The sequence below is a fragment of the Nothobranchius furzeri genome, chromosome 12, assembly GCF_043380555.1.
Source record: "Nothobranchius furzeri strain GRZ-AD chromosome 12, NfurGRZ-RIMD1, whole genome shotgun sequence".
Classification (NCBI taxonomy): domain Eukaryota; kingdom Metazoa; phylum Chordata; class Actinopteri; order Cyprinodontiformes; family Nothobranchiidae; genus Nothobranchius; species Nothobranchius furzeri.
Window position 1 is genome coordinate 45,176,004 of NC_091752.1, and position 15,081 is coordinate 45,191,084.

At 42.0% G+C, this 15,081-nt stretch overlaps 1 protein-coding gene and 1 long non-coding RNA gene across 3 annotated transcripts in view; one reads left to right on the forward strand and one right to left on the reverse strand.

Annotated features, from left to right (window-relative positions):
• The window catches only part of LOC107396444 (spectrin beta chain, non-erythrocytic 1), a 141,151-nt gene extending 136,806 nt beyond the window's left edge, over positions 1 to 4,345 (forward strand). For both annotated transcript variants that reach the window (XM_054738516.2, XM_054738515.2), the window contains 3 exons: positions 2,336 to 2,509; positions 3,774 to 3,816; positions 3,906 to 4,345. In XM_054738516.2, the coding sequence (XP_054594491.2) occupies positions 2,336 to 2,509; positions 3,774 to 3,816; positions 3,906 to 4,121 (433 nt within the window). In that variant the 3' untranslated portion in view covers positions 4,122 to 4,345. The remainder of the gene's footprint in view (positions 1 to 2,335; positions 2,510 to 3,773; positions 3,817 to 3,905) is intronic.
• Positions 4,346 to 10,405: 6,060 nt separating this feature from the next.
• LOC139062144 (uncharacterized) lies at positions 10,406 to 14,205 on the reverse strand. The gene is made up of 4 exons (XR_011515732.1): positions 12,563 to 14,205; positions 12,211 to 12,285; positions 11,916 to 11,980; positions 10,406 to 11,724 (listed from the first exon to the last, which is right to left on the reverse strand). It is a non-coding gene; the product is annotated as an uncharacterized lncRNA (long non-coding RNA).
• Positions 14,206 to 15,081: the final 876 nt, after the last annotated feature.

The following is a 15,081-nucleotide window of genomic DNA, read 5'->3' on the forward strand; positions in this document are numbered from 1 at the left end:
TTTCTGAGTATGTCTAAATATCTGAATCAGTAGCAGGTTCACAGCCTAAAACTTGACTGTGACGTCACAAACCCACTGGCTGGAGCACACTCCACTCTGCCGCCTCTGGTTGTGAGGCGTATATTCTGGCGTCAAATGGATAGCTCATCTAGTGTGTTACCCAACTTGGATGCAGAGGGCCAGAAGTAGGCTGGTGCATGAGACATTTTGGCTCAGTTGTCAGTTTTTTTTTTTACAGTGATGCATGAATACAGCAATGAGACGCCCAAATTTTAATTAAGCGTCCAAATGAGACACGCTGAAAGATGTCGGTTAAACTTCAGTTTTCAAACTATTTTCAAACATGACTGTCATCATTTAATGGGCATCAGACGTCTGAATGTTTGCTGGGGTCATTTCTCTACGGGCCAGTAACGCCAGTGCTTCATGCCGTAGTTGCTGTTTGTTAACCTAACCTTATTTCAGCTGTGTTAAAGCGATGCATGCTATAATGTAGTGCAACGGGTTTTACATGGGCAGGTTTAGGCAGTTCTGAAGGCAAAAGGAGGGTCAACCTGTTACTAGCAAGATGTCCCCAATAAAATGGCCAGTGAGTGCTTGAAGTGAAGCAGAGGTCACAGCAGGTTGCTACAGAACCTGGCTTGCCTCCATCCCCTGAACAGAAGGGCACCATGTGTGGTTCAGGACTCGGTCCTGAGGAGAGGGCGAAGCTGGGCTCCGAGTAGGTCGCACAGCCGCTGGATCTCCAAGTTTGCTTTACGCTGCGCAATTCTGGCGCGGCTCCAGGAAGGTTCTGCTACTGTGGAAGAATTAAAATGCCACAAATTGAGCACTTGAATTTTCAATTTGAGAGCAGAATTTCATGTCAAGAGACCAACTTTTTAATTTGAGAATAAGACTTTACATTATTGCTCTCATAAATTGTAATGCTTGCACTCAAAATGTCTGCTCTCTTTCAAACATACTCAGTTCTCCTTCAAATCTTTGTTTCTGCGCTCAGATTTAACCTTCTTACACTGGTTTTGTCTGCTCACGTGACAACTTTTTCTCTGCACGGATCAAAACTGCTCCCACAAGTCTGTCCCCTGCTCTCACGGATTTTTTCTGGTCTCTCTCAGAATTTGGAAGTATAATATCCTAGCAACCGCTCAGCCAATAGGACAACTGTATGGAACTGGGCTGTGACAAACGTCTTGGGGTTCACTCGATTTCACGTCTACATGTGACCACATGGCTTTGTTTACTATCAGTGTCTTTCAAGAAGTGATTTTCAGCATGGACAAGGCTTTAATCCTGGCAGGGGAGAGGCACAGCACACTCCTGCAGCCTGCACACCTGGATGGTTACGGCCCGACTCTCCACATAAACAAGAAAAACAGAAAATGATCAGTCATGTAAAAGGCTCATTGAAACATAAATGTGCCCCAGAAAATAAAAGAACTGTAAAGATGAATATAAATGTAAAGTTTAGGGCAGCAGTAACTCAACAGGTTGAGCGGGTTGTCCAGTAATTGTTCTTTATCTTTTCTTCTTCTGGTCGTTGAACGCCACATCCTTCAGCAGCTCTCCTGGTACGCGACTCGGTTAAATTACACCATAATTCTGCAGAATAAAGTTTTTAATGTTAATGATGTTCGTGGAAACCCTCTGGCACTGATCAGTGACGTAACTCTGCCACATAAACAAGTGGACAAAGTCATCCACCTGCTCTGACTGCCGCTCTGAGCTCCACCTTCACTCCACCTGCTGCACGGCGCTGCTCTGTCCTCTCTGACTGGCCTGTGTGTGAGCGAGCTCGGTCCACATTTATAAACTAAATAGAAGAAATCTGGCCCAGCCTGGATTCGAACCCGGGTCCCCTGCATGTAAATCCTTACCTGAGTGTCCCTGTCCTTCGCTCCGCCCACAACCCAGAGGCAAATGTTTAATCAGCTACTGCCACGGTGTCAAAACTAAGTACTAGAAAATGGCACAGGTTTTGTGATTTTGTCTAAAAACATTGAGAACTATTTAAAACGGCTGCAAAAGATTATTAGAGTGGGTCTTAAAACACCAGCAGCCACATGCTCGACCTTCTGCCCCACCCCCACACAAATGATGGTGCTCTCACGCTTTAGACTGGCTCGTGTGCAACTGTCTGTTTCTGCTGCTGTTTTTATACATTGTTGTTTTTTTAAACACAAATCTGGAAAATAAAAACATTTTGTCACTATAAGCTTCTTGCAGTGCATGAGGAGTCCACACCAAACGTCCTTTTGTTCAACCGCTCTCTATGCAAACAGTGACTATAAAGTTTTTGAATCTTAAATCCTGATGAGTTGTCTTCTTGTTGCAGATCCTGGCACAACGTGTACTGTGTGATCAACAACCAGGAGATGGGTTTCTACAAGGATCAAAAGAGCGCCAGTCAGGGCATTCCTTACCACAGCGAGATCCCCGTCAGCCTGAAGGACGCCGTGTGTGAGGTGGCTGTGGATTACAAGAAGAAACGGCACGTCTTCAAGCTCAAGTAGGTGTCAGGATGAAGGAACGCAGATTTTTGAGCCGATTCTCGCCTTCTGACAACTTTAAGAATGTGTCTCATTACTGTAACGGCTCTAAAGCTTGGTTTATGCTTGACGCATTCACTTTCCGCTTGGTGATGCGGCTCGCGGATGGAACGCGCTTCACAACTCGCAGCGTTTATGGTTCGTGCGGCTCGTCTCTGCGGTGAGCCAATATTCTCCCAAACTGAACGGGGCAGCATGGAGCTCTACAGCATGCATCCAACACTACACCATAGTAGAAGTAGAAATTACTGTTTACAACATGGCATTCCAGCATTTTTAACAGCATCCTCATCTTTTCCGACAGTGCGAGCTATTTCTCTCCAAGAATTATTAACAACATGTTGATCACGGTGATCTCTGAGAGCTGAATCATACAAATGTCTGTATTTACCAACCTCTGCCATACTAGTTCTTGCCGGTCCGCCATGTTTTTCCACGTCCGACCGTCCGCGTGGTTAGAAATTTTCCTAGGTGCACGTTGCGGAAATCTTGGGCTGTGCGGAGACGCAGTGGAGGGGCGTGGTTGTTAAAATTACGCAATTTCGCCGCGTGGAGCCGTGCGGACCTCGCGGACGCGTCAAGCATAAACCAACTTTAAAGATAATCTGATCAGATATTCCTGCCATGTGTGGTGTGTTATAAGTTTTTCTCTGCTCACGTCAGGACCCCTCTGATCATAATTCAGACATATTCATCAAGTTTGACTGTCTTGGTCCGGAGCTGCCTGTAGATTGTGACCTGTAGCCAATCAGAAAGTGAGGTGGCAGAATCACCTTCCTCCTCCGCCTTTTTTGTTTACTCCAAAGTCATGTTTGATCTCAAGAGGTTTTGTGAGATTTCCTATAACATATAATCTTTCTGTGTGAACCTGGCCAAACTCCAGCTTCTCTGAGATAAAATCACTCCGTCTTAGAGGAAGGTTTGATCTGTCTCTACCCACGGAACAGAAAAGCATTTCTGAGATTCCTCGATCGTCTGTTGTGGGGCATTTGTTAACATACAAATGTCGTCTACGTTCAAAGAGACTGGTTTGGACCCAGAATCGACCCCTGAGGAACGCCTCAAATAAAATGATTTGTGTTTGCTTCACACATGCTTTGCTGTCTCTGAAGGAGTCATAACCAGCTCTCTAATCTCATGTCTTTAGTGTATTAACTAGAATATGATGATCAGCAGAGCAGAAACTTCCTGTAACCACTGACTCATGTGATTTGACCTCCACAGGGTCACTGATGGGAATGAGTATCTGTTCCAAGCCAAAGATGATGTGAGTTTTAACAGTTTTTTACGATAACTTACTGGATTACTAACTAAAGCTGAAGTTGGGCTTCGATTAAATCTGAGTTCATTCCTCAGGAGGAGATGAACACCTGGATCTCGACCATCTCTGCCGCTGTTGCAGGGGTTGAGAAGTCAGAGGTCACCCCCAGCAGCCACAGCACGCCCGCCCCCGCTGCTCGCGCCCAGACGCTGCCGGCCTCCGTCGCTACGACGACTGCTGCAGAGTCAAGCCCTGGCAAACGAGAGAAAGACAAGGAGAAGCGCTTCAGTCTGTTCAGCAAGAAGAAATAAATGCTCGTCTTTTCCTCTTTCCTCCAGTGCTGTTTGGGGTCGCTCCTCATGATCGAAGTTTGGTTCGATGTTTGAAGATGTCAGTCGACCAAAGTACCGATTTAATCTGCTCATAGCAACTGATGGTTACAAAGAATTAACAGAGTAACTGCTCAGAATGTAGTCGCATTTATTTAAAATCTGTAGTCCTAACAAACAGAACCCCCCCAATAAAAGCAGTCCTAATCCCGAGTTTTAACAGATGTTTCCTCCAGCTGTCACACGGTTGCTATGTCAGATCAGATCCCAAACAGCCTCCTTTCCTCCTCTTCTGTCCTTCCTCCCTCTCCTCTTCCTCTCAAAGTGTGACTCCAGCATGCAAGCTCCGAGCCAAACTCTCCACTCTGTGCCTATCAACCGTCCGGTCGGCTCAGAGCTTCGGATCAGCTACAACACACCACCTGAGACCTCGGTTCTGTTCCTGTAAGATACGGAGTGGGAAACTTTAAAGGGACGCTTCGTGCAGCTGCAGTCGTACAGATCAAACCTGAACGCCACCGTAGAGGAGCTCCCAGATAATCCCACCTTATTCTGTCCTTGCTCTCGTTGTCTTGGCTTTTCTGCCTTTTTGTGGGTCGTGTTTACGCTCCCCAGCCTTCTGGTTTTGTTTTGGGAAAGTTGTCGGTGATTCCCGTTTGGGTCCATTCTCTGTTCCTTTAATATTTGTATGTTGTTTTTTTGTTTTGTTTTGTTTTTTTTGCGAGGCCTTGTCTTTGCAAGATGCCGTGTATCCCTCTGTAGTGGGAAAACTGAGACCACAGCAGGGTAATCCTCTGAATCTTCTGTAGTCACACACTTGTCTTGTGGAAGTGCGAAAGTGTAAAGTGAGAAGTTTTGTGCACTGATTAATCCTGTTTTTCTCTTGGTTCATTTAGTGCAATAAACCAGTGAAAAGCGAATAATCATGGTAATGTTCGGCTCAGCTCCGGGGCTGTCTAATTCCTGCAGCACAGTGTGAGCAGAAACAGGAAGTAGTTGTGATTTGGAGTGTTACCCTGCTGTGTTTTGAACTGTATGTATAACTTGTGTATAACAAACTGTTTAAAATAAACCTGTGTTTATTTCCTCTGTAACTGCTACTAATAACCAGACGAGTGATAAGCTTCTTTCTTTCTGTGAAAACTCGCAACAAATCTGAATGAAGGAGCCGTGGAGTTTTAACTCCATGGGAGGATTCCAGTGGCGTGTCCAGCTCTTTTAAAGTGGGGTGGCCCAGGTGAGGCACAACTTTGTGCATGGGTGGCACCAATGGTTATGCTTTTTTTGTTTTACCCCCAAGACTTTTGTGGACAATGAAACGCCGATTTAAAGGTAAATTAGTGTGGTGGCACCTGGGGTGGCCAATCAGATTCCAAGGGTGGCATGTGCTACCCCAGGCCACTCCCTGGACACGCCCCTGGAGGATTCTCAGCTGAAACTTTTAGGAATGTTTGATGAATTTTCCAACAATCAGTGAGGTTTCTTTTCTACTTTCTTTGTATTTCTGAAACATTAACCTCAACCCATTAGTTACTTGGAAGGTGTTTAGTTGTGTGCTACACATTTAAGTCGATTCTAAGGTATATTTAGCCCGAGGAGCTTGAAGGCGTAGATGTTCTTTAAAAGCAGACATAACTTTAGGCATTGCTGTTAAGTTTGATTCTAAAAAGCTTTTTCTGGAAGTGTTGCTGAATTATGGTCGCTTGCTTGTTGGCTTCAGCTCTCCGTTGTTGGGATTTCAGAGTTCTGCCGCTGATGAATTTGCAGTGAAATCTGTCGTGTGGATGCTTTTTGTGTACGGAAGTTCATTTATGACAAAATTCACCAAATGATTTAGGTTTTCATAAAAATGATTTGAAAACTACAAAGAACAATAACAGATGCTGGGAAAGATTTTCTTTACCTTTTGGATGATTTTGTTCTTAAGAAGAACAAGCACAGCTATCCTCTCCCAGTGGGGGGGTGCTGGTGAGAAGAAATCATGGTTTGGGATTATTTTGCACTAGTTTGGATACCTGAAGCCATCTGGGTTAGTTTGAGATGCAATAAAGATTAACATCCATGAATCTGGTTTATTTCCACATCATTTTTTCACCTGTAAAGCTGTACCCACTTAGTAATCCATTTAGGTGTTTTTAGGTTTAATAATACCCTCAATAATAAAACAGAACTAACAAATTGGTTTACTTTGACTATAACTAAAAACAAAGCAGCAAATTCTGACTCTTTTCAGTATTTGGTCATTCAGATTTTAATATTTTGTAGCATTCTTTATCTTTTCATGGGCGGAACACCAGAGCTACAAAGTAATGTTAAATGTGGCCATGTTTTCACCACCAGAGGTCTTCAGTAATCATACTGATCAAAGGTAAAGTCTTGAGTTTTGTTCTTGTGATTTTGTCACTTATGAGCTTCCGTAGCTTCTAGAGAAAAGTGGATGTAAAACTGGAATAATGAGCCTGAACATGTGAAAGGTTTAAAAATGGTCCCCGGCCAATTGAATTGGGTGGGTGTGGGGGGCTTACACCTCTGATAAAGTGTTCATGGGGGTGATGGTGTTGACCCTGACTGACTTTTCTTTTTTTGACGCTACAATCTTTGGCCATTTGATAAATACAGTGTTCATTCCTCAGTCACTGTAACCATAGTAACAATATATTTCATCTTATTGCACAAACAATGATGCCACGATGGGGGCGGGTTTGGGTGGGGGTATGTAGGTGGACCGGGGGCCTCTGTTAGTAGGAACTGCACCCGTAGAATTCTCCCCATCTCTGTTAAAACAAAGCCATTAAAATGCTTTTAAAATAGAGACACAACTTTGTTTGATTCATCTGGAGTTTGGTGTTCAGAGAAATAAAAAGAAACCCAAGAGCTTCATGTCCAGCTCCATAGGCATCAAGTCAAGGGTGGAAGGTTTCTGAAGACACCGGTTCTTTCACTATTTGAGCTCAATGAATCCTGGCATTGTCATCTTGGAATATGCCCGTGCCATCAGGGAAGATGGAAAAACCTGGTCATTCAGTGAATTCAGCTGACCTCATTCATGGAGCACATCCTGTTGCTGAACCTAGACCTGACCAACTTCAGCAACCCCAGATCATAGCACTGCCCCCACAGGCGTGTACAGTAGGCACTAGGCATGATGGGTGTGTAGTGGTCACACTTTATAGCGTGACGACTGCAAATTAATTATGACCAACAAGATGTGATGATTCCATATAAATATGAAATATCAATCTGATTGATCTTTAAATGTTTAATCAGAAGAGTCTAGGGTTCTTTGCTTGTTCAAGGACCATAAACACACTTTGTATTAATTCAGACTTAGTCAGGTATATAGTTAAAAGGGAATTTAATTATTTTCTAAACTAACGATACATGACAAGATATGAATGATAAGATGTGATGGAGTGGAGATGTGGTGATGGAATATGATGTGTGAGGTGGTGTGATGCAAGTTAGATGCTTATCAGAACCTTTGTGTCTGAAAGAAATTGTGAAATCTGAGTGTAAAACAATTTGCTGTCTGCTATAAACTAGAGAGTTGATTATTAATAAAACAGCATCAGATGCAATCTGTTGTGTCTACAAACCCTGGCGCAGACCCCCAGCAGATCCGGACTGTCAGAAGTCAGGTGGACTTCATGGCACCTGAAGTCAGTAGATTAACTTCGATACGACCCGTCCAGCCTTGAGATGTCTCCAGGTCACAACAGTAGCTGGAATGCTTGCCTGCGTCCAAAGTAAATATGGCTCTTAAGGAGCCGTCTGGCTGTGTCAGCTTGCAGCGTGCAAACAGGTTGACTGTTTGTCAAAAGAGATGTTTCAAAAGAGGCTTCTTTCCCGATTTGGCCAAATCGGGGTTCCGCTGGAAACTGCATTAATCGGGAAGTAAATCCTGTTTTAATAAACCACAATATTATGATTTCCGGCCATTCTGGCAAATCAGAATGTGCCATGTCTGGAAGGCTTTACCAAAACATCCCTCAGAAAGCCACTCATTCCTTCAGATACAAGCTTCTTAATTCACATCTGAGTAAGAGCATAATCAACATTCACGAAAGAACGCAGTTCGTTCACAGGGGAAGATGTTTTACGCAAAATGTTGCTATGAGTGTTGAGCACTCCCATTTTATGGCGTTCAGATACGCCCAGTTGTGTTAACGCACGCCGTTGTTGCAATACTTGTTTACGTAGGGACGAATATTCTCTGTGAAGCTCATCAATGTGGTGTCGAACTGTGTTGATCACGACCGAGTGATGAGAACCCGAAATTCAAAAAAGAGCCAATTGTATTAGCCAATGGAAGAACTCTTGCAGGAAACGCCTCACTCTAACGTGGGTACCTGAAAGATCATTATTTGAAACCGTGAGTTTAAAAATTCAATTTAAATTCACTCAAGCCATTTCCAGGTCAAATTTAACAAAAATCTTTTGCATGAACAGGCGGTAGTCATTAACAGGCCTGGGCTCTCTCGGAGCATGATACCCGAAGAAGGCCCAGGTTTGTACAGTCGTGTTAGGGGAGGCTGTGGAGGAAGCTTAGCCGCCTTCGATATCAGACAGACACACGCAGCTAGCACAAGACACTTTGTCAGCCTCAGAAACTGAAACCAAGAACACTTTAGATTGTAGACTGGGGCAGGCGCGGCCTTACAAGGGTTCGGTGCAGGTGAGTGCTCTGGAGGGCCCTCGGTTGACGCGCAGGTGCTGTCAGAGAGATCAGGGTCAGCCAGTAGTGGTACAGGGCGACATTCAACCCCCCCTTCGGTAGGTGTGCCACCCATCCCAGGGCTAGAGGTCACCGACACCAACTGTAGTGGTGTAGGATCAGTGATGTCATTAGCCCCCCTTTTGGCAGGTGGCGTCCCCACCGCAGGGCAGGGGTGCAGATAGGATTTTCAAACGGGGGGGGGGGGGGGGGGGGACGACAAAGTTCCAATGTACCCTCCCCAAACACATACACACACACACGTACACATACACAAGCAATTGCAAGCGCCTTAACTAGAGCTCAGTCAGTTTGTGTAATTTCATCCAATGGTTTACAAAAAAACAAACACTTTTATATACGTGTTTGAAGCCATTATGCAATGGAGCGCTGGCAACAAAGCTCTGCCTGATCAACACTATTCAAGCCAGTCATTTGTTATTCTCCCAATCAATTACTAACCAAAACGTCATGCTTTATGCAAAACATGTTTCATTTAAAAGAGCATGGGGCAGGAATTGTCCAAAAACAAGAAGTAAATAGGATACATGTTCATTCTTGTGAAGCTTATGGGTGATGAAGCATTTTAAACTAAAAAGAATGATGAAACCAGTTTATCATTCCATTTTGTTAATCAGGCTGTGTGCTGCAAAATGCAAAACATTCCTGATCCGAATTTCCCGCGCTGTTTTACGGATGTGACGTTAATTGATGCTTCAAGCACGTTCTCGACAAGGTTCAAACCCGGAAAAACATTTGGAAGCTTGCTAGGTGGCGTTAATGCGTCTTTCACTACTAGCCACGTTAAAACCCAAACAGAAGAGGAAGAACACTGGAAATGGATTCTACAACTAGCAAATGACCAAGCGCAACTCAAAGCCTACTAAAGTGGCACAAAGAAGAAGGTTTTGTCAGCGGCATCTCGAGAGTCAAAAAGAAAATATAAAAGTCGTTCAGGGACCTGAATATGTATTGGGTACGCTCTGGAAGAATGAGGCTGGTTCAACTCAATTTGGGCCTGAAAAGGATGCGGACATGGTGCATTTTCTAGTGACCAGGTAAGTGTTGTATTACCTGATCTCCTTATGTCTGCTGTAGGTTTCAGTAACTAGTAGGTAAACATATCAGAGCTGTATCTCCACAATTTAAGAAAAGAAAATAAAACCTATGGATTTAGATAATACTGATTTAGGTAATCTAACAAATCTTTGTGCAGGTGAACAAGAAACTTATCTAAACTGTTTAGCAGGTGGCTTCCTGATCAGTTTGAAAAAGCTAAAAGCAACTAAGGAGTAATCAGATCACTTCTACGTTTTGTGGACGACACACCGCTTGTGTTTCGAGATAAATGGATGTTCCATTTATTCTGACGAGAAAAGTAAACAGAGCTTGATTTTATTATATGACGTCACCGAGTCGGAGAGAGCTAGCGTGCGGTAGCATGTTAGCTGTGATCACGCTTCAGTTTGTATGTACCACAGATGAGAATGGACATTTTCCAAACCAAAGATGAGTCTTTAGAATTATGTCATATTTGATCTACAGTCCAACCTCTAATCAGGACTGTTACTTCAGTAGATAATGTTATTCGTGGGGTTTGTGTTAGTGCTGTGCTACAAAAGGGTAAATAACTAGTCAGCCATTACTACATGTTTTACTAAAAGTAAAGTTGTGCAGAAGTTTGTGTTTATTTTTCTAAATTTGATGTGTCGTGGGAAAGTCTGAGACGAGGGGGTAAAGGAAAGGGCAGAGGAAAAGGTCGCTCCGAGGGTCTGGGAAGGACACGCTCAAGGGGTGAGGGCAGCAGGTCGAGGTCCAGAGCTCCTTCAAGAGGACCAGGGCGCCGGGGTAGGCAGCGAACAGCTTTCAAAGAAGAGGACCGAGACCGGCTTGCACAGCTGAGAGCTGCCAGTATATCTGAGATGCAGGTTGGTTGTAGCCATTTGTGTAAAAAAATAAAATAAAATAATAGAGAGATGCCAAAAACGAAAACATCACTCACTGGAGATATGAATCTAGTCATGTAAACATATGCTCTTTAATTTCTAGACAGCTTTACAACACCTGAGCCAGGAGGAGAGAGATTATATTCTCGAGAGAGTGGTGACCCGTCTTCCAGGGGTGATGCTGGATATCCTGGAGTTTCGGCAAGAGACGCCAGGACACCGTCTTCCTGACTGAGGGCAGCCTAACCCAAAAATCCAAACCGTTTATCTACAACTACAGTAGTTCCAAAACAGCACAATACCTCAAAATAACTTTAGCTGAAGACAGCATTTTCACCCAAAAATAAACAGTTTGTGCAATATATTTATTTTTATTTATGTACAAAAAAGTTCTGTTATTTGCATTTGTACATAGTATTTTTTCTTAATTTCTAATAAATCTGTGTGCATGAAAGAAGTCATTCCTGTCTTTTGATGCTTCACGTACCTGGGGCCTTTATGGAGAGAGAACAGCAGCATTAGATCATACATAGATTACATGAGAATGCAATTCTGGAAACTCTCCAGTTCTGAAGTTGACCTGTAAAAAAACAAAAGCTACAACTTTATAGATTATTAGGAATCACACTTTTGATTGCCTTTTCACCCACAATTGTCATTTCTATATGTAAATTGTCAGCTTTGATATTGACACTTTAGCTTTTTTGCTTATGAAAATTGTATTAATATACCTAAAGGTCAGATTGGTGACATCCTTCAACCAGCGTCTGTTGAACATGATTTGTTGAAGAGCCTCGTGTGGTGGAGATCATGGTACCATGAGCTCTTTATCACTGGTCGTTGTATCAAGTGGTCCATGGTCACATTTGCCACGGGTCCATTCATGCTTCCCTGTGACATGGTGAAGAACACCCACCCACATGTCCTAACAGAAAAATAAGTTTTATTTGAAAACTTTACATGTGACAGAAGCGCTCACCAACAGAAACACGAGAGCTGGGACTATTATGAAAAGAAAGGTAATTAGGTCAATGTGCATTGTTGTCTTGTTGTCCAAAAGATGTCACAATACTTATATTAAACATATCACGATGTTGTGCTTTCTGACAAATGTACCAAAATTGGTTGAAGATGTCCTTCAGCCACACAAGTAGGATGGAAATTCCCTTTAGGATCCCAGCCTGTGAACAAGGATAAAACAACAATTCCATCTTTTAGTTCTTTTTAAAACATAGAAGGGATTTATTTACCTGCAACGTTTTGTTTGCGGCTGCAAACTTTGTCAGCCTGACAAAGTTTTCATAACAGTTCTATTCTGTTATGAAAACAATAAATAAAAGTAGAATTAATATATTGTTTTAAGACTTTGGAGTTTAAAAAAGAGTGTAGATAAGAAGGCATTGCAACTCACACACTGTTGAGTAAGTTGTTTGCTTGGTCCTCATCAATTTGGACTGCATCCGTAGCTAGATCCATGGATTTGAAACTACAGACAACACAATAATATTTGTTGTACGTAAAGATAAATACTGGAACTCATCTGAAATGGTACTGATTCTAAAGAGATAAATGTGGAGCCTAATAAATCTGTCATTAATTATTTCTGCAAATAACAACAATCTGCCGTGAAATGACACTTCACAACATAAATAAATATATATAATGACGTATATTTGCTCATCTATTGTGTTTTTATCTTTTTTGCACATAGTACAGCAGTAATTTCCTGCGTATATGGCAAGACTTCTCATGAACAAATTTACCTTTCTTCAAAAGGATCCAAATCTAGGTCATCAGCGCCTCAACACCAGCCATTAGAAAATCTTCCTTGTAAAGATAATGTCAGAAGTGTTTGGTGGTGTGATGTTAGTTCTGAACCAAGTGTGGATATGCAAGGTGTAATTTAATGTATGAAATATCATAGCACAAAAACGTGAATATTTGTTTTACAGAAAAGATACTAACCCCTCAGACACAGGTTCAATTGGAGATAATTGATGCAACATTTTAGCTGCTGTTCGCTTACTGGGTGTTGAGGTTGAATGCACATAACCTCCCTGAATTGCAGTTTCAGGAGCCTGCTTCTTCTGGTAGCTGGGAAACATATTTTTAAACAAAAATGTCAACAAGTTGGTTGAGACTCTACACCTTCTGTTTACATAGATCAATAATGGCAAAGCACAACTAGTAATATGAAAATGCATGTCAGTCATAAAAAAATGATCATTTTCACAAACATATTTTATTCTGACCCACATTCAACAGGACAAATTTAGAAAAATAAACACAAACTTCTGCACAACTTTACTGTAACTGCTCATGAAGGATATTTTGTTTTTTGTGGAATAAAACGTCATGCTCCAACTGTTGTTCAACTGGTTCTTTATCTTCTTGTTACCAGCAAACACCGTGAAAAACTACGGTGAAATGAACAACAATAAACACAAATATTAATTTTAGAAACATAAACTTATAACTCAGATATTAATGCAATACAGATAAATATACAAACACACCGTGTGCGCCTCTCCACTTAATATTCACAAGCAATTTCAGTCCATGTCCACTTTTCTTTATCCGATGTGAGCTTCTTCTGGTCGCTTCTCCGTGCTTGTGTCAGTTAATCATTCGCTCCGCTCGCGCGCACCTTCCAGTGTCAAATTTCAATCCAGCCAGCAGGTGGCGTCAAATCAACAAAGAAATTAAATTAAATATTTCCACAGTTAAATCAAACAAATGACAATGAATAACCACATTTAACTGCGACAGCTACATTTACTTTTAGTAAAACATGTAGTAATGGCTGACTAGTTATTTACCCTTTTGTAGCACAACAATAACGTTAGGAAAAGATATTCCAATGGGGTTCTGTTACACAAACCCCACGAATAACATTATCTACTGAAGTAACAGTCCTGCTTAGAGGTTGGACTGTAGATCAAATATGACATAATTCTAAAGACTCATCTTTGGATTGGAAAATGTCTGTTCTCTTCTGTGTTACATACAAACCGTTAGCGTGATCACAGCTAACATGCTAACGCACGCTAGCTCTCTCCGGCTGATCGGTGACGTCATATAATCAAATCAAGCTCTGTTTACTTTTCTCGTCAGAATAAACGGAACATCCATTTATCTCCAAACACATGCAGTGTGTCGTCCACAAAACGTAGAAGTGATCCGATTACTCCTTAGTTGCTTTTAGCTTTTTCAAACTGATCAGGAAGCCACCTGCTAAACACCGTTAGTTTAGATAAGTTTCTTGTTCACCTGCACAAAGATTTGTTAGATTACCTAAATCAGTATTATCTAAATCCATAGGTTTTATTTTGTTTTCTTAAATTGTGGAGATACAGCTCTGATATGTTTACCTACTAGTTACTGAAACCTACATCAGACATAAGGAGATCAGGTAATACAACACTTACCTGGTCACTAGAAAATGCACCATGTCCGCATCCTTTTCAGGCCCAAATTGAGTTGAACCAGCCTCATTCTTCCAGAGCGTACCCAATACATATTCGGGTCCCTGAACGACTTTTATATTTTCTTTTTGACTCGAGATGCCGCTGATACAACCTTCTTCTTTGTGCCACTTTAGTAGGCTTTGAGTTGCTTGGTCATTTGCTAGTTGTAGAATCCATTTCCAGGGTTCTTCTTCTTCTGTTTGAGGTTTTAACGTGGCTAGTAATGAAAGACGCATTACCGCCACCTAGCAAGCTTCCAAATGTTTTTCCGGGTTTGAACCTTGTCGAGAACGTGCTTGAAGCATCAATTAACGTCACATCCGTAAAACAGCGCGGGAAATTCGGATCAGGAATGTTTTGCATTTCGCAGCACACAGCCTGATTAACAAAATGGAATGATAAACTGGTTTCATCATTCTTTTTAGTTTAAAATGCTTCATCACCCATAAGCTTCACAAGAATGAACATGTATCCTATTTACTTCTTGTTTTTGGACAATTCCTGCCCCATGCTCCTTTAAAATCCTTGTTTGATTGATTTCATGTGATAGTCTAAATGTCAGAGATGCTGAATTTGTGGTTTTCATCATTTGTAAACCATGATTATCAGAATTATAACAAATAAAGTATGAAACACCAGGTGTTAGAAAGCCCACTGTAACATTAGTAATTTACATTTAATTAAGGACCGTAAGACAAAATTTCATATCATTTCTAACCTGAGGATGGGATAAGATTAACCAGCACCTCACCTGTTGGGTGAATTGCTGGTGAAGGAGGAGACCCCTAGAGACGTAGAACTCGTTTGCATTCCTC